At 38.6% G+C, this 20,020-nt stretch overlaps 1 protein-coding gene across 1 annotated transcript; it reads right to left on the bottom strand.

The window, feature by feature from the left end:
* Positions 1 to 5,189: 5,189 nt before the first annotated feature.
* Positions 5,190 to 15,813, bottom strand: LOC104229078 (late blight resistance protein R1-A-like). The gene is made up of 8 exons (XM_070159748.1): positions 15,523 to 15,813; positions 9,192 to 10,507; positions 8,575 to 9,104; positions 8,372 to 8,523; positions 7,810 to 7,913; positions 7,213 to 7,708; positions 6,606 to 6,985; positions 5,190 to 5,266 (listed from the first exon to the last, which is right to left on the bottom strand). The coding sequence occupies exons 1-7, from the start codon at positions 15,811 to 15,813 to the stop codon at positions 6,617 to 6,619; spliced, it is 3,258 nt and encodes a 1,085-aa protein (XP_070015849.1). The 3' UTR covers positions 5,190 to 5,266; positions 6,606 to 6,616.
* Between the last annotated feature and the right edge of the window lie 4,207 nt (positions 15,814 to 20,020).

The following is a 20,020-nucleotide window of genomic DNA, read 5'->3' as shown; positions in this document are numbered from 1 at the left end:
TTACCTATTTTTAGAAAAAACCAGTGCCCAAATAGCGTCGAAACTCTGCCAAAATTTTGAGAAAATGAAAAAAAATGTTTTTAGTGTGATTTACTTGAAAAAAACAAAAGAAAGAAGTCTTGTTTTACAAATTAGTTTATTTTCTTTGCCCGAACTACGCCAGTTTGATTCTCACAGGGTGTGAGATACGTAGGCAACCCTCATCGGGTCCAACTTCCTTTTCGCAAAAATAGCCAAAAGAACAAAATTTTACTTTTATTTGAAAAATAGTTAGAGTGATGCCATTCTTGTCAGAAATAGCCGAATGTCCTTAAAAAGGGCGTCGGAAGGCCGTTTTTGCAAGAACAACCACCTGTGGTCATTTTTTTGCAAGACTTTCACCAGTGAGCCAACACAACCTTAAAATCTTCGTTCTCGAAGTGCTGAAAGACCGTATTTGCGAAATCGGGTTTTTATTTTATTTTTGAAAAAATGTGTGTTAATTTTATTTTGAGTCAAATAAGTCTTAAATTTTAAACACCCCAATAAACATGCAGAATGAGCACGAGTCAGAATTTGTCGGTAACAGTTATGAACAAAATCCCTTTGGAGTTGCGTATGTGGTGGGAAGATCTGGGCAAGTCAGAGCAGGATAAGGTCAATCTACATTTGGGGGTCTCACCGGGTTATTAAAGATCAGAGCTATAAGAGACATCATAAAGGCTTTGGTTACGTTCTGGGACCCGGCCCATAACGTATTTCACTTCTCAGATTTTGAACTCACCCCAACCTTAGAAGAGGTAGCAGGTTATATGGACATTGCTGAGGGGCTAAGGCACAAATATCTGATTGCTCCAAGAGCCGTCAATGCGCACAAGTTCATGGATCTACTGAATATAAGCAAGGGAGGCCCGTACTCTGAGTTGGATAGGGTTTTTTCTACTCTGCAGTTCATATACCAGAGGTATGGACATATAGGAGGGTTCAACGATCCAAAAAGCAGGGTTTGCAGCAAAGGGAATCGGACAAAATGGGATGAACATAGGCGGTTCGCCTTCATGGTAGCGTTCTTGGGCATTGTGGTGTTTCCCCGGAAAGACAGAAATATTGATTTAAAGGTGGCGGGAGTCGTCAAAACCCTGATTACCAACAATAAAAGTATCCGAGATGTACCGAGCTCTCACAGCTTGTAAAGTCGGGGCAGATTTCTTCGAGGGGTGCAGTTTGTTATTGCAGATGTGGATGATCGAGCACTTGTGTCATCATCCTCAGTACATGAGCTATAGATCTATAGACAAAAGCTGCAGTGAAGAATATAACAAGAGGGTTTCAGGGCTCAGATTGCCGGAAGGGTTTGAAGACTGGGTATCCTATCTCCGTGCCGTCACCGCGGTACAAATAGATTGGACATTGGGTTGGCTTCCTGTTGAAGAAATTGTGTATATGCCCGCCACTGGTCCTTACTTCCTCTTAATGGGATTCCGAGGTATTCAACCTTATGCGCCTTATCGGGTGATGGGACAATTGGGAAGATGTCAGGTGGTACACCCAGATGAAGATCTCAGTGTTTATGCAGTCGAGGTTAGCAACGACGACCAATTTCATGAAAAGACCATTTGTTATATATGGAGCAAATGCCAGTATTTGCCGGCAAATACTCGAGTGTGTGACCTATCCAGAGGCGAAGTCTCCCCTGCTTATCTCGCCTGGTATAGGAAGAAGAGAATTGCAAGAGACGAACCAGAACGGCCAACCAAAAGACCTCACCTCCAAGATTTTGCCGAGTCATCGCAAGAACAGTGGGGTTGGCTTGCAAACTACAGGACGAAAATAGGCAAGCTGAAACAACAGATTAGGGACGTGGAGTTGAAAACAGTGTGCAAGCTGTTACCGAAAAAGGGGAAAAGAACAAATTGACCTAAGAAAATGGGGCGCTGAAGGCCCAAACCCGACAAATAAGAAAAGATACTGACAACCAACAAAGGAGTCGGTCGGACGAAAGGTTGATAAATGGGCTAAAAAATCAAATCACCGAATGTCAAAAAGGTTTAGAGAGATCGGAAGCTAGCGTGACGAGAATCCGAGCCAGATGGGCAAAGGGTACAGAAGCGCGAGCAAAGCATATGCGGCAAATAAAGAGGGACTACGAAGGGAACATCGCTATATTGAGAAAAATAATATCCACTCTCAAAGAGCGGATCTTCAGATAAGCCCAAGATGCCAGAACAGATAGGAAGTGCTGCTATGATCTGATGGCCCCAATGGAGAAACAGGTGAATGAGTCAACTCTTTTACAACGCTCAAGTGTTGGGGATGCGGAATCAACAAATAGAGTGATGGCTTATGGAAAGGGATAGAATCAAGGGAAGAATCGACGATATCGGGCACTACATCACCATAAAGTGCCTAGCTTGTGAGGATATGTCCCGTACCACCTTCTTTGCTTCAATAATGATTTATGTCCACCAGATCATGGAAGATTTGAAAGATCTGCAGAGGGGCCTTGCACCAAAGCCCGTGGCGAGGCCGAACGACGCCCCGCGGGCGCCAAAATTCAAAACTCCGAGACATTCATAGTTTGAAGTCTATATGTTCCTTGTCTTCAAAGTCTGTTGTCCGTTGGAGTTTGTATTTCCCTTTTTTCATAAAGTCTGTAGTCTGTATCAAGTCTGTCAGTTTCCTTTCAAAAATGTTTTGCCTTGTAATAGAACGTTTTGCTAATGAAGATTGAAAAATCCAAAAATGGTGTCTTTATTTTTCGCACTTGTGGTCAGAACTACGCACGGTCTGATTCATGCGGGGACATGATACGTAGGCAATCCACATAAGATTCGACCACCATCAAAAAGAAAAAATAAATAAATAAATATATCAAAAAGAAAAAATATATATATATATAGAAAAGAGAAAAAAGGAGAAAACAAAGAAAATAAAGGAAGGCGTTCAAAAGGAGCACAATTATAAGAAGCCAGAATGACGCACGTAACTGAAGCAAATGCATGATAGAAAGGATTAACTGCCTAGTTGCATTGCATCCTCAATGTGTGTTTTCCTATCTGTTGAAAACCCTAACGCTAACAGGTTGCTCCCATTTTGTTCTCTATCAATTTTCAGAAAGGTGGTTGGTTGTGGTTCTAAAGTAACGCTTCCCTGCAACACAAAGGCAAAAGACAATGGCAGAGAACAATAGAACTAAGTGGGTTGGTACCGATGCCCGAAAACAGCTGGTTGAACAGGATTACGGGTTGGTAGAAGAGGTAAAAATATTGAGACAGCATGTGGCAGACATGTATCGGGCATGGATGACTGGGAAAGCACCACCCCCGCCACCTCCTAGCTTCCTAAACTCTGTCCTTACCCAAACACCTAACACAATAACGGATGATCCTCCATACTCTCCATATCTACCCACTTATGACAACTTTTCCAGCCACCCGAGTAGCTCCATCACTCGTTGTCCAACTATATTTTTCCAACGCTACTCCCCTCCTCAACGCTATTTCTCTCCACGAGACTCCCAAAGACATGCTTCACTTTCTAAGTACCCAGCTCCACAAAATGCCTATCCACCCCCACGAGCACACCAGAAACCCCCTGGATCAGGTTTTAGGCCAAATCAGGCATTTAGGAACGAGAGGTTGCTGAAACGAGAAAAGGCTCTCACCCCTATCGGAGAATCTTATGCAAGTCAGTTTGAAAGGCTAAAGCATGTTGGCCGGATTGAGCCGCTCCCCGGATATACTCCAGATCCACGTGCAAGAAGCTTTGATCCTACGGCACGATGCGCATACCACTCCAATGTCCCAGGGCATAGCATTGAGAGTTGCCATTCGTTGAAAAGGAAAATAGAAAGAATGATTCACGAAGGAGTGATTGCGATCGACGACAGTAATAAAGAGCATGTGAACCCTCTTGGGATATTGACTAAAGCTGAAGATGTTGAAGCGGATAGTGGTCTTGGCAATATTGATGCGAAGCTCACTGGCTAAGATGTCGTGCTTGGTAATTGGGAAGACGCTCCATTCCTTGGTCAGCCGGAGTAGAGCTTTTGGTGGTTTATTTTGTTATCATTTATGTTATCCGGGTTATTCTAGGGTTGTGATACGGATATTGTCTTGTGTCAAACCCTCTTATCCTTCCATTTTGTCATAGCGGTTTGCTTAGTTTTGTCCAGGTTTGTTTCAGGTTTGTTCCAAGATTGTACTCTAGTTGCTTTACTTGTCTTGTTGTGCAAACCGTTCCACCGATTGTCTCATGCAAATTCTGGTCTTTTGTTACCTCCAGTCATCTTCTTTGTTTAGTTCTTTTTTATCCTTTTGTGTTTTCTTTTGTTCAAACGTCGATTCTAGTGACATGACATGTGCGCACAGTTTAGGCCTAATCTTAAAAGTTAATTATAAAGCCATTGGGAGATGATCGGGACACTTAAGGGAAATAGGAACAACTTGAGATCATTTGAAGCCCGAGCCACGTGAAACTGGGGCAAGTAAAACATAAAGAAAGCAGAAGATGTAAAATATTGTTCTGTTCTTTTATTGTATGGCAGACCATTTATACAGATATGTACAACAGATGTAGCAACAAGATAAACTTGAAAAAGATAACATCTATTAGAAAAGAGCCTAAATAGGAGGAGAGAGTTACAACAAATTCCTAAAGATCAGTAACTACAAAATAGAATACTACGGTAGTAAGGAACCCTAGAGTAAGCAGTAATCAGCCGTTATTAAATCTAAGGCATATTTATAGAAAACGAGATTCATAGTTAAAGAGAAGGGAAGTGATCGAGAAGACGCTCGGGAAGCTGTACCTGTACCATCAAAATGTCCTACCGTATCATGTTTCAAAAGTGTCTTGACCACAGAAAGTATACCAATATCAATCTATGTTGTGCGGACTCTCAAAATGTTGTCTCACCCGTGTTGGATCCTTCATAAATACACTATTTTTGGAGGATCCGACAACATTTTTGGTATTCCAAGCAACATAGATATCAATCAACAAAGAAGATATCTAATTGATTAAGGCTGCTATCCAACTTATTATTCATCCACAGATGTCTGTTTTAAGAGTAGCAAGTCTTTTCACGCATAAGGTGTCGCATAGGTAAATATGACTTACACCATATGTTACGGATTGAATTATTTGTTCTGTAATCAAATTTTGAAAAGTAGCTATCAACAAATGCAACTGACAGACAATTTCACAGAATTTATTAAGAAATCAACTATTAAAAAAAATTACATAGTGATCTTCCAAATTGCTCCAGCTATAAACTCTTCATACTCTGTTGAAAAAGAAAACCACAATCAGTTAATTCCTGTCCTGAATATCTAGAGCTACAAAACATACAGAAACAAATGGCAAGACAAAGTAATGGTCTTTATCTTTTTGGTGGACAAATTTCTCGCTTGAGGAATTTACAATTTTAGACCATTAAATAATAAAAACTGAATTATTGGATAGATTTACTTTGTATCAGACATGCCTTAGTGTTCATTTATCATCCAACAGATATATACATTTAGGAATCTCAGTTGAAAATAGATAAAACCTTAGGTCACAGTTTCCAGTAACCAGCTCCTCCACCTTGCTATAACAAATCATTTGCAAAACCAACAATTTGCGGATTTAGTCATTACACCCAATCATTTAACCAAATAATATATATCAGGAATGGATTTCTTAGTTATTTGTGTACATCAATATTTGCATGGAGTAGAGTGTTGTCCAGTTAAGAACTCTCATATCCAGAAGATGAAAGCAACAGAAATGAGGATGTTAAGATGGATGTACGGGCATGCTAGTATTAATAAGATTAGGAACGAAGATATTCGGGACAGGGTGAGTGGTCCCCGTAGAGGACAAGGAAGAGAGGCTTAGATGGTTTGGACATGTGAAGAGGATAAGCACATATGCCCCAGCAAGGAGGTGTGATAGGTTACCTTTGGTGAGTCTGAGGAGAGGCAGAGGCAGGCAAAGAAGTACCGGGAAGAGGTGATTAGACAGGATATGACATTGCTTCAGCTTACTGAGGACATTGACCCTCGATAGGAGGGTGTAAAGGTCGAGAATTAAGATAGAGGGTTAGTAAGTAGTCGAGCGTTTTTCTTTTCCATACCAGCAGTACTAGTGTTAGTCTTGTATTCTATTATTCTAAGATTTCTATTACTACATGTTGTTTCTTTCGATTCATTTTCTTATTATCTTGTTGTTGTTATTGCTTGTTGCTACTGCTTTCTTTATATCTCTCCTTGAGCCCAGGGTATATCGGAAACTATCTTCTCAAGTTATAGGTAAGGTCTGCGTACACACTACCCTCCTCAGACCCCACTTATGAGATTATACTGGACTTTTTGTTGTTGTTGTTTACATTGATAAGGTCTATGCTTGATGAGTTTATCTAACTTTCATAGCTAAAAAGTTCCATCTTTTTTAATTCATCGTACTTCTATTTCAAGAACTTTTTATCTTTAATAAAAAGATACTAACTAAATAATAAAGCTTTAATAACAAGGTGTCAAACAAAAGAAATAGTTAGTAAAGGCAACTTATGGTAAGGAAAATACATTTAACAGAGTTTCAAAATCAAGATAGAATGTAGTTTTATTTCCTCAGTAGTGTACCTGAATTAGGATTACTTGAGGAAGAGCTTGAATTTAGTATTTTGATAATCTTCAACTTGCATTTCTTGGATAATGCTGGCTGACTTGTCAACGCAGTCGTTGCATTCCTGTACCTCAATAGATTTCAGAGAAGAGATGACTCCAAAACAAGAAGGGATCTCCTTAAGTTTTTTGCATTCACGCAAAACCAATCGTTCAAGGTTAGGAAAGGCATCCTCGGCGACAATCCATTCTTCTAAGAGAAAATATAAATCTTGTAGTTTCAAGACTTTGAGTTGAGGGAACTCGCCATTGCTCACTTTCCATTCCTTATTGTCATACCTAATGAGCTTCAATTTGAGTACCTGAAGGTTCTGAAGCAGAACAATTTCTGATAGTTGCTGAGTATTCAGGTAAAACGCGGATAGTGTCATGCTTTTGAGATTTGTTGCAGAGATGTAAAAGGGAATGGGTCTAGGAAAACCGCACCTGAATGAATCTTCGGTGTTTCAAGCCATGTTGGAAAATTCAGTACATGGTATTGAAAGCTGTTGCCACCAACTTTGAATATGCATCTCAGCTTCCTAAGATTAGGTGTTCTTCTCAAAACCAAATCCGCATCCTCGACACAAGAGAAATATACAGTGGAAAGAGTTTCTAGATCATAAAGTTTCGCGGAGTTCTCAAGTAATCCTTCTGCATTTTTCATATCCAAGCTGCCTTGTATATTATGAAGATGTCTCAATTTAACCATCTTCCAAACTGTAATGGGTAGTGACAAGCGTCCTCCATATTTTAAAATCATAGTTTCAAGATTCCAAAGATTGCATATGGATGACGGAATCCCGCTAATGTATGCAGCAAAATACCTCAAGTAAACTAGATCAGTTGGGAAAGAATCAATCTTAGTGAACTCCAAATTCAAAACGTTTAGAAACTTGAAACTGTGCAAAATGCGGGAGACTTGGTTAAATGTAAGGCAATCATCAAGCATAAGTACAGAGCCAACAAGGGAACATGACGAGCTCCATTCTCCAATAAAATACTCTTCACCATAAATGGATATGCAATGAGAGAGTTGCTTGTGAGAGTACATGCAGGAAGAAGGATTGGCATTTTGCTCCCTGTGAATATAGATATTAGTAAAATTAAAAGATTAATTGTAAAATTCAACTTAGATACATAATTAACTGAACCACAAGAGTATCATTAATTAGTGTATTACCGTTTTATCCATAAGAGAAGATTCTCTTCTTTTGCTCTCTCCTTGCAGAAATCATGCAATAGGTCATGAATGTGACATGCTTTGATGTTACCCCCAGAACTCCTCTTAGTTCCTGTCACGAATGGAGACAACATTGGGCCAATCCAGGAAGCTGAAGTACAAGTTGATCCACCAAGTGGGTCTAGAAGTTTGCCCAGAAGAAGTAAGAGGGGTCGAATACCAGCCCAAAGGCTAGATGATTATGTATGGGATGCTGACTAATTAGGAGAACTTGTTGTCCAAGACATATCTCAGGAGGGGACCAGTTAGTAGTATATTAATAGAGGAATGGAGACAGAGTAGAGGGGCAAGAGTTTGTTAGAATATTTCCCTATCCTCCCACTATCTTTTCTTTTGTCATTATCATTTCTATCTGTGGCTCTATCCTCCCACTATCTTTTCTTTCTGTCATTGTCATTTCCATTCCAGTGTTTGTTGGTATTTTCCTCTCAACTTGTATTGCATTTTTATCATCAGAAATCAAAGTCCATTTGTTTGCTTATTCTGTTTGTCAGATCATAACAGTTCCCATCACTAGATTTCTTCCAATAAGGTTCTCCAAATAACCTTCGGCTATATCCTCCAAACTCTTGCCTTCACAACTTTTTACAAATCCTTCGGAGATCCACAACCATGTCAACTTTGAAACATTAATCACACTGTCCTCTAGAAATGCTCCAAAGTAAAGAAAGCAAGGCCGCAAATGATAGGGTAAAATCTGATAACTTTGTTCTATAATGGCCCTTGAGTCACTGTGAATATGGGGACCTAAATTGTTGGCTATTTCTTCCCAACATTCTGCTTTCTGCTCCGTCTCTACCAGAATACCAGCAACCAAAACAATTGAAAGAGGTAGCTGACCACACTCTTTTGTTATTTGTTGCCCAATATTCATTAGGAGAGGAGGGCAGCTGTCTTCCCCAAACACTTTTGTTTCGAGTAACTTCCAACTTTCAACATCATCAAACATACGAAGTGAAAGGGGATCACTCTGAAATCTAGTGTAGTTGGCAAGTTCATGGTTTCGTGTTGTTAGAATAATTCTACTTCCATTATTGGCATCTTGAAAACAGCCTATTAGATCATCCCACGCACTTGCTTCCCACACGTCATCAATAAGGATAAGATATCTTTTGGAATACAATGTTTTACGAAGCTCATCAGCTAACTCATCATCACGTTTTTCTCTATGTTTAGAGTGCTCATTAGTAGCATCACGTAAAATCTCCAATAACAAGTGTTTACGTGAATATACCTGAGATACACAACATTGCGCACGAATGTCAAAGTGAGAAACAACAAACCTGTCAGAGTAGAGTCTGTAGGCCAAAGTCGTCTTGCCTAGACCTGGCATGCCGACGATTGAGATAACATCTCGCCCTTTGGTCCCTTTTATTAGTTGGTCTCTTAACTTTTCTATTACATCTTCAAACCCCACAATTTCTTCATTCATCCTTGGAGTCCTTGCCAAATTTGATGACATACGAGCTGTGCTAGCGTTCATTATATCCTCAACCATTTTCTTTTCCTGAATCTCTGCTACCTCTACTTTGATACGAGTTATCTCCTCTACGATATCCAGGAGCCAACGCCCGAGACACCAGTGAGGAACTTCTTTGCTTATATAAGCATCAACTACATATTCCACCTCATATGCTTTGCTAATCAGTTCTGTAGCATAATCTTGGAGTGTCTCGAGCTTATTGTGTTGCTCTTCTGCAACAGCCTTTAGGAAAGGTTGCAAGCTCTCAAGTTCCTTTTCAATAATTTGAAGTTGAATCCTGATGGAAGCAAGAGAATTTGCATAACGGCCCTGGAACTCCTTCAGATTGTTTAAAAGGAAATCGACATAGCCTAGTCCATGAATCCTTGGCAAGTTATATTCAAATGCCTTCCGAATGATAAGATAGGTCATTGCTCTGATAGGCTGAATGTCGCCCAAAAGATCAAGACCAAGTACTTGGCCCACATCCTCCAGTGCTGTGTCGCTATCATATAATGAGTAAATGACAAGTCCAGCATCAACAATAACAGTGTCCATATCTTGAAGACATAAATCAAGGTTTAGTATTGGAAGATGGATGAGATGGTCCCTTAAGAGGATGAGCATCTCTCGGAGGATTGCCATTTGATCATTCAAAGAAACTATTGAACTACGATTACTAACAGTTGGTAGCTCCACCAAATTGTGCACAACAGTTTCCGCGAAGCCACTGTCAGTTGCATTCCATTCTGGTTGTATTGTTGATTTCAAAGCTTGTAGAACATCGCCATAGATTTTGCGGATGCCTGGATTAATGGGCTTAATCTTCATTTGCAGGAGATCAAAAAGCAAAGCATTCATTTCAGTTGGAGCCACATCTTTGTTGTTGTTGCCAGGGCTTGGCAAACACAACCATGCCACCATTGCTGCATGGACAGCCACAATGAAAACATGAGTGAAGAAAATATGTTGGCTTTGAGGCTCTATGTGTTTGTTTGAGACAAAGCAGACGAAAAATCTCAGTAAATTCAGCTCTTTTAAAACCTCTTTTATTTGGTCCTTGGGTTCCAGAACAAAAAGTAGCGAATGCGGATCATCAATTTGCACAAGATCACCAAGAATCGATACAACAGCATCGACGAATTGGAGTACAATTTTGGATGTAGCAACGCCATCCTTGTTGGCCAAAGGTGGTAATTGTTGCGGAAGCCAAATGTATATAGTGTGAATAAGTCACAACTACTATACCAAAAATTATGACAGCCACCAAATAATAAATAAGACAATAAAGTGACAATAAAGGGAACACCAGAATTTACGAGGTTCGGCTAATTTTGCCTACTCCTCGGACACAACCAATATTTTATTTCACTCCAAAAATACAAGTGAAATAATACTAAAGAGAAAAGATACATATGCCTTAAACAGATGAGAAGGCAAATGAGAGGTGTGTTTAAATCCTAAACATTAAGCCTTCTTTTATAGGGGGAAAATCCCCCAACTATTGCTAACCCACCGATGTGGGAAGCTGGAATATTTGACATTTCAACAAATCTCCACCTTGGCAAAAATTCCACGTCTTCAATTTTCTCTCTATAACAAATTTTGGTTGTGTCTTCATCTTCAATCTTCAGTGTTCAACAATGTTGATCAAATCCAAACAATGTTGAAACTTGACCGCAGTCACCACCTTTGTCAGCATATCAGCAGGATTCTCCGTAGTATGAATTTTCTTCACCGTGACTCCACCTTCTTCTATGATTTCTCGTACGAAATGATACCGAACATCAATGTGCTTCGTCCTTGCATGATAAACTTGGTTCTTCGCTAATTGAATAGCACTTTGACTATCACAAAAAATTGTGATACCTTTTTGTTCAACACCAAGCTCCTTTAGCAATCCTTGAAGCCAAATTGCCTCTTTCACAGCATCTGTAATAGCCATGTACTCTGCCTCTGTTGTAGACAAAGCAACTGTTGACTGCAAAGTAGACTTCCAACTAACTGGTGCCTTTGCAAAAGTAAACACATAACCAGTAGTTGATCTTCGTTTGTCCATATCACCCGCAAAATCTGAGTCACAATATCCAACTACAAACTGATTGTCTTCCTGCTCAAAAACTAACCCGACATCTACAGTATTATGAATATACCGTAGAATCCACTTCACAGCTTGCCAATGCTCCTTCCCTGGATTGTGCATATATCTGCTAATAACTCCAACAGCTTGTGAAATGTCAGGCCTTGTGCAAACCATTGCATACATCAAGCTACCAACAACATTTGCGTATGGTACCTTTGACATATACTCTCGTTCAGCTTCATCCATTGGCGACATAGTAGTACTTAGCTTAAAATGGGAAGCAAGTGGAGTACTAACTGGCTTAGTCTTGTCATCTATGCCAAAACGTTGAAGTACTCTCTTCAAATATTCCTTTTGAGATAAACAGAGTTTCTTTGAACGTCTATCTCTAATTATCTCCATGCCAAGAATTTTCTTTGCCTCACCCAAATCCTTCATCTCGAACTCCTTCTTCAGTTGAATCTTCAACTTATCAATTTCTTCCAAATTCTTGGAAGCTATCAACATATCATCAACATATAGGAGAAGATATACAAAGGAACCATCTTTAAGCTTGTGCAAATACACACAATGATCGTATTTGCTTCTCTTGTACCCTTGCCGCAACATAAACTCGTCAAATCGCTTGTACCATTGTCTAGAAGATTGTTTCAATCCGTACAACGATTTTTCAAGTTTGCATACCATATTTTCTTTTCCAGCAACTTTGAATCCTTCTGGCTGAGTCATGTAGATTTCCTCCTCCAAGTTTCCATGTAAAAACGCAGTTTTTACATCCATCTGAACTAGTTCCAAATCCAATTGTGCTACCAAAGCCAACATAATTCTAATGGAGGAATGTTTTACAACTGGAGAAAATACTTCATTGTAATCAATTCCCTCCTTTTGAGCATATCCTTTGGCCACCAATCTTGCTTTGTAGCGAACATCTAATTGGTTAGGAAATCCTTCTTTCTTTGCAAATACCCATTTGCACCCAATTGCTTTCTTTCCCTTCGGGAGATTGGCCAATCTCCATGTATGATTCTGATGAAGGGACTGTATTTCATCATTCATGGCAATCCTCCACTTATCTTCTTCTGAACTTTGGACAGCATCTTTATAAGTGGTAGGAACATCATCAGCTACAATTGAGGTTGCACAAGCAACCGTCTCTATGAGACGAACATGTTTCGTTATTGTTCTTTTTGGCCTGCTGGTTGCTATTGATTCAAGTTGTTGTTGAGGTTCCTGAGTTGGAATCTCCTCTACTGGCTCTCCTTCCAGAGGGTAATCTTCATTTGTTTCCTCCTCTGCTTCTTGTGTAGGAAAAATAAATTTTCCCTCAAACTCCACCTGCTTAGAAGCACCTTCATTTTGTTTGGTATCTTCTGTTACCTTATTTACCATAGCAGATTCATCAAAGGTAACATCCCTGCTGAATATTACTTTCTTTGTCATAGGACACCATAAGCGATATCCTTTGACTCCAGAAGTAATTCCCATAAAAATAGCCTTCTTTGCCCTTGGATCCAATTTTGACTCTGTCACATGATAATATGCAGTTGAGCCAAACACGTGCAAAGAGTCATAATCTACAGCAGGCTTTCCATACCATTTTTCAAATGGTGTCTTGCCATCAATAGCAGCAGATGGTAGACGATTAATGAGGTGGCATGCATATGTAATTGCCTCAGCCCAAAATTCTTTGCCCAAGCCAGCATTGGACAACATACACCGTACCTTCTCCAGCAAGGTCCGGTTCATACGTTCTGCCACTCCATTCTGTTGTGGTGTATGTCTAACAGTGAAGTGTCGGACGATGCCATCATTTTCACAGACCTTATTGAAATGATCATTTTTGTATTCACCTCCATTGTCTGTGCGAATACACTTGATCCTCCTGCCTGTTTGATTCTCCACCATCGTCTTCCATTTGAGAAAAATTCCCAGCACTTCATCTTTGTTTTTCATTGTATACACCCACACTCTTCGGAAAAAATCATCAACAAAGGTTACAAAATAGTGCTTCCCACCCAATGAAGGTGTTTTGGAAGGACCCCAAACATCAGAGTGTACATAATCCAAAATGCCTTTAGTATTATGGATCGATGTACCAAATTTAACCCTTGTCTGTTTCCCTTTAACACAATGCTCACAAAACTCCAAGTTGCAAGCCTTTACTCCTTTTAACAATCCTTGATCTGATAGAGTTTTCAAGGATTTTCCTCCAGCATGTCCCAAGCGCATGTGTCATAGCTTGGTTGTTTCTGCCTCTTTGTCGTCACTGGATGTCATTGTCGCTGTCCCAATAACTGTACTGCCACGATAGCGGTACATATTATTATTCTTCCGATTAGCCTTCATTACCAGTAGTGCACCGGAGCATACTCTCATCACTCCATTTTCTGCAATGATTTTGAACCCTTTTGATTCCAGGGCTCCCACAGAGATGAGATTCTTCTTCAAATCCGGTACATATCGAACATCTGTTAATGTTCTGATCATTCCATCATGGTTCCTTAATCGTATTGAACCAATGCCATATGAGGTAAGAGGGCTGTTATCCGCTGTGTGGATGACTCCATATTCTCCTTCTTGAAATTCCACAAACCAGTCCCTGTTGGGACACATATGATGGCTACAAGCCGAGTCCATCAACCATATGTCTGATGATGTTGATGACTCTGTTGTAACTAATGAGAAGTCTGAATCATCACAATCAGCTACATTTGAATCCATAATGGCCTTTCCATTATTATATTTGGCCTTATTCTTCAACTTCGGACAGTCTTTCTTCCAGTGCCCTTTTTCTCGACAAAAGGCACATTCATCTTTGCTGGGTCTGGATCTTGACTTGGATCTTCCCTTCTTTGTCCTCGTTTGATTTTGAGGACGACCCCTCACAAACAGTGCTTCTCCTTCTCCGCCCTTCTGTTTTTCTCGCTTTCTTTGTTCATAGCTGTACAAAGCTCGAACAAACTTCTCTGAGAGAAATTTCGTCATTTCCATGGAGTAGAGTAGTTTCAAGGTGCTCGTACTCATCAGGAAGTGACGCCAACAACATTAAGGCCAAGTCACCATCATCATAAGTTGTATCCATATTTTGCAAATCTGTGACCAACTTATTGAAACTGGTGATATGTTCATTCATCGTGGTACCAGGAACATAGGTGAAGTGAAACAGTCTCTTCTTCATGTACAATTTATTTTGACTGTTTTTCTTCAAAAATTTATCCTCCAGTGCTTTCCATAATTTACTTGCAGAAGTTTCCTTTGTGTATGGATATTTCTGCTCTCTAGCAAGGTAGGATCGAATGGTACCGCAAGCAACACGGTTGATAATTCTCCAATCTTCTTCTCCAATAACATCTGGTTTCTTTTCTTCAATGGCCAGATCTAGCCCTTGTTGAAAAAGGACATCTAGAACCTCGCCTTGCCACATCCCAAAATGTCCGGACCCGTCAAATATTTCTACCGCAAATTTCGCATTTGACACAATTCTTGTCATAAGCGAAGATGCCAATGATGACGTATTGTTGACACTTGATGTAGATTCTTCTTGTTTATTGTCTCCCATCTTTGACACAAATATTATTTAATAGCTGACGACACAAATCAAGATTATTTCCTTTCTGGTGTGGAAGATCAGACTAAGCTGCAACCACAGAGCATACTTAGACAGTACCTTGGCTCTGATACCAATTGTTGCGGAAGCCAAATGTATATAGTGTGAATAAGTCACAACTACTATACCAAAAATTATGACAGCCACCAAATAATAAATAAGACAATAAAGTAACAATAAAGGGAACACCAGAATTTACGAGGTTCGGCTAATTTTGCCTACTCCTCGGACACAACCAATATTTTATTTCACTCCAAAAATACAAGTGAAATAATACTAAAGAGAAAAGATACAAATGCCTTAAACAGATGAGAAGGAAAATGAGAGGTGTGTTTAAATCCTAAACATTAAGCCTTCTTTTATAGGGGGAAAATCCCTCCAACTATTGCTAACCACCGATGTGGGAAGCTGAAATATTTGACATTTCAACAGTAATGATATTTTTGGAAAGGAGTATTTAGCTCTGATGTCCGACTTGGTTATCCGAATCTTGTTCTGAACCTGAGAGATAAAAGGATCAAAATTTGAATCTGGATCCTCGTGAACTTTGCTGAGGTCAAGTACTACATCTCGAAACAGAGTTTTGATTTCCTGTGTGACATCGCTGAATTCATCTGTGAAGCTCTGAAAGCTGAGAAAAATATTAAGGAATTTGATCTCCCTTTTAAGGAATTTGGTCTGTTCCTTTGATGTCTTCAACAAGAACAAATACCAACGTTGTTCTTCTATGGCTTGCAGAGATTGAAGTAGGGGATAAATATTCTTTGAAGACAAGTATTGATCTGACGACATCTCTCCCGTTTTTTCCAGAAGTTGTGATAATAGAAACTTTTGTGAACTTTATCTGCAAGGTAAAGAAGCAGAGCTTCTGAGTTAAAAATCAGATTTTAAATTTTCTTTCTTCTCTTTGGTTTCCTCTGGTTCAAAATTTTTATACTCCTATCTAGCAATTACTGGTTTCCAGATGTCATTATATTTTATTTGCTTCGACTGTCATTATTTGAAAGAGAATCTTGACGTAACTAGTAAAGTTGTTGTTATGTGACAGGAGGTCACGAGTTCAAGCCATGGAAATAACCTCTTGCAGAAATGCAGGTTAAGATTGTGTAGAATAGACCCTTGACGTCCGGCTCCGGCTTAGTGCACGCGGCTGCTTTTCTTTGGTTTTCAAGTTAAACCAACAAGTCAACTTGTTGTGAGAGCACATTATTAGTTTCCCTGTATGCATGTGCACTGGATTTGTTTATCCATGTTAAGGACATCAGCCTTTGGACAAAGAGCAAAGCCAACTTCTATCATAAGAAAAAGTCATATCACATAGAAATAAATATATCTGTACGAAACAATATACAAATCATCAGATCTGAATAGTCACACCAGAAAACATTAAGTAATTAAAAAGTGTTAGAGCTCATATCTACATCAACCATCAAGTTGACAGATGGAGCAATGCTTATCAAATGAGAAGAAAACTCCAAATTAAATAAATTATCATACCAGATGGAAACAAAAATATCAACACGAAACAATATATAAATCATTACATCTGAATAATCATACAAATTTTAGATGACATTTCAACAGACAGATGGAAAAGTGTTTATTGAATGAAAAGAAAAGTCCCAACATATAGACATAGACATAATCATCAAAAGGAAGCCAAAAGTAAGAAAAGGAAAGTTGTTAGCCTACTGAGATTTACCATCAAACCCATTAAGGATAAGGACTAGCCAATAACACTACTTCACATTATCACTAACACTACGAAATGAAACCATAATTGAAACGACTGTAGGATGAGTGTGTGCTCAAGGATTAGCGCATAACACTACTTCACACTAGCACAGGCTACACGAAACCACATGTGAAACGACTAGAGTGAGTTTATGCTCCCCAAATTCACCCACAGACACACACAACACACTCATAAAATACACCTAAACCAATACATATAAGTATAGTTAATTTGTTGCTTTATGACTGCAATATTATATTATTTTCCTGCAGTTTGTATTTTCAGTTTTATTAGGAGTTTGTTATCATGGTCAGTTCCATGACTTAAAAGTAAGATCATGATCTAATTCAATTTTCTTTTTAGGATATATTTTAAGAACCTGTCTTTCTACAGAATTAACTAAACTCTTTGCATATTATTTTCTCTAAGTCATCTTCTCAGTTTTAGTTTTCATATTTTTCCCTGCCTCTTGTTGTGTTTAAAAGTAGACCCTGTCTTCATCGTGTTTTGCTATCATTTGTGTTTTAAATCTAATAATTGGTGTCAAAGCTTTCATCTTAAGGGATCTGTGATCGAGTTGGAGAAATTATGGATGCTGAAGCGAGTTTCTCACCAATTGCTCTGTCGGTCTTTTATGGAGATAACGATCAGATATGGACAGTGTATGAAGGAAGGTGTATTGGATGCTTTGGATCTCTAGGAAGCTGTGGAACATGATTATGAAATACCAATCCTACTGAATAATCCCACCATGGCTCATATCAAAGCACACAAGGAAAAGAAGACAAAGAAATCGAAGGCCTAGCATGTGTATTTGTTGCTGTATCGCCAGCAGTTTTCACGCGAATAATGTCTCTAAAACCTCTCAAGGAAGAGTATGCTAGAGATGAGAGAATAAATGGTATGCAAGTTTTAAACTTAATGTAAAGCCCCGGTATTATTTTTATTTAAAATCAAGCTTAATATAAGCTTAGGAGAATGATTAACGAGATCTCGGTATATGTGAGCCCACACGAGGGTAACAAGATCATTACGGTACTTTGAATGCATAACTTGGAATGGTTGGGAAAAGAGGGAGGAAGAAACCCCAGCAGACCATGAATGCGACATGCTTTGATCTTGCCACTAGAACTCTTAGTTCCTATCACGGCATTTCTTCAACTAAGATTCCCCAAATAACCTTGTGCTATATCTTTAAAACTCTTGCCTTCACAAGTTTTGACAAATCCTCCGGAGATCAACAACCATATTAACTTGGAAACGTTAATGACACCATCCTCTAAAAATGTTTCAAAGTAAAGAAAGCAAAACCTCATATGATAGGGTAAAATCTGATAACTTTAACACTTCTTAAATTTATAAAAGTTTCAAGATACGCTAATTATAGAACTAAATTATTATTATTACTATTATTTTTATCTTGTTTATAGTGATATATATATATACACACACTATTATTTTTATCTTGTTTATAGTGATATATATATACACACACACACACACTTAAATAATTGGATATACAATTATGAAAATGTTAATAATTTTAATATTGTTAAGTATTAAAGGTGGGTATCACTAATTAGTAGTTAAGTAGAAAAAAAAAGTAGGTTGAAAGCAAATAAAATAATTAAAAAAAATAAATACAAAAGGCTTAAAGCCTTGGAATAAGAATGAGCGTAATTCTCATTCAGAAAGGCAAGAAGCCTATTTCTAACAAACAAGGAAATAAAGAGGCGCAGAACACACAAAAAAAAACACATACGCGGGGGTAGGAACAGAGGCGGACAGATATTGCAGCAAAAAAAATCCTAGGGTTCTTCATAACTCACTTATTCTTGAACTCAGGTATGTAAAATCCCCTATTGTCAATTACCCTACAGTAGTAATAGGTAAGAATAGAATAGTTAATTCCCTTCTCCCTCTATATCAACAATAGATTTCATATTTAGGTGTAGTACTTTAAAATTGATTAAAATACACTGATTGTTGTAGAAACGATTGTTTGACGGGTATAAATTTGACTGGAGTCTACGTATTGGCCCAAGGAGTATTGAGGTGAATTGATATAACCCTTTACTAAAGTGGTTTAACTCACAAAAGCACGCATACAAGGTGTTTGATGAATTGCTTAAAAGAGTTTATCTTTATTAATTAGAGCGAGTGAGTACCCATTAATTTAGATTTGTTCTAGCAAAAGTTTAGATGATCTATTATGCTATATGTGCTTAAATTTTCATATTTTTGTGTAATTCTTATATGCTATTTTCATGTTGAAGATTATGAAGAAGAAAGAGTCTTTAGAAATATTTTTATATGTTTATTTCATTCTTATGCCATGCTTTACATTTAAGGGCACCAATATGAGCATGTACATAATGTTCTATAAAGAAAAGATTTAGACTTGAAAAAGTCACAAGGAAGAAGTTTTAGAAAGAAAAGATTTTTGGGGAGTATCCGTTATTCTGAGAAGGGGTCATCGTCCAGGCCGAGGGTCCTGACCAAGGCGTTGACTTCCTGAAACTACTTGTGCCAAAGTAGGGAGCACATGAGCCGAGGGTCTGGTTGCTGAGAATTTACTTAGCCATGCTGAGGTATGATACATGAGCGCTGAGAACCATGAAGCGAGTGGCACCTCGTGGATTGGACCTATTCGATCAGATTGGGATCGAACCCGTGCCGATCACACGGCGACTGAGACAGAATTAAGTCAGGATAGTTGGAACTCCCAAAGTATAAAGTGAAGTAATTTTTTTGTAAAGAAAGAAAAAGAAAAGAATTTCTTTTAGAATATTCGTAAATTGCTATTATGCAATTATTTTAGAATTATTCTTATAAGCTTTATGTTTTACATGTATTTAGAACATTTGCTCGTAATGTATATGTTATTGAAGTTTCTCCTCCTGTTGTTGAGACTCACTGAGTACAATGGATGGTACTGACGTTCTCTTTTGGGAACCTACATTGGTCTGCGGTACAACGTAGGAACCGGATTTGCAGGCGAACAGGTTACGAGTTAGGACTTCCTTCCCTTCCAATGATATTGGTGAGCTCCGCTTTTGTTCGTGGAGTATTCTTAGAGTCATTTTCTTTTAGCTATTTCTTTGTTTATCTAGAGAACTGACCAGGAAATCTCATGTCCTGAGCAGTGCGTCAGTTTATCAGTAGAGGCTTCATAGACATAGTAATTGGGTTGAGATTCATATGTTATTTTATAATAACTTAGCAATAATTCAGTAGTTACGATGAATAAAGTTTTGGAGTTGA

Source organism: Nicotiana sylvestris, chromosome 10, assembly GCF_000393655.2.
Source record: "Nicotiana sylvestris chromosome 10, ASM39365v2, whole genome shotgun sequence".
In the NCBI taxonomy this organism is placed as follows: domain Eukaryota; kingdom Viridiplantae; phylum Streptophyta; class Magnoliopsida; order Solanales; family Solanaceae; genus Nicotiana; species Nicotiana sylvestris.
This window is presented reverse-complemented; position numbering and strand designations above follow the sequence as displayed.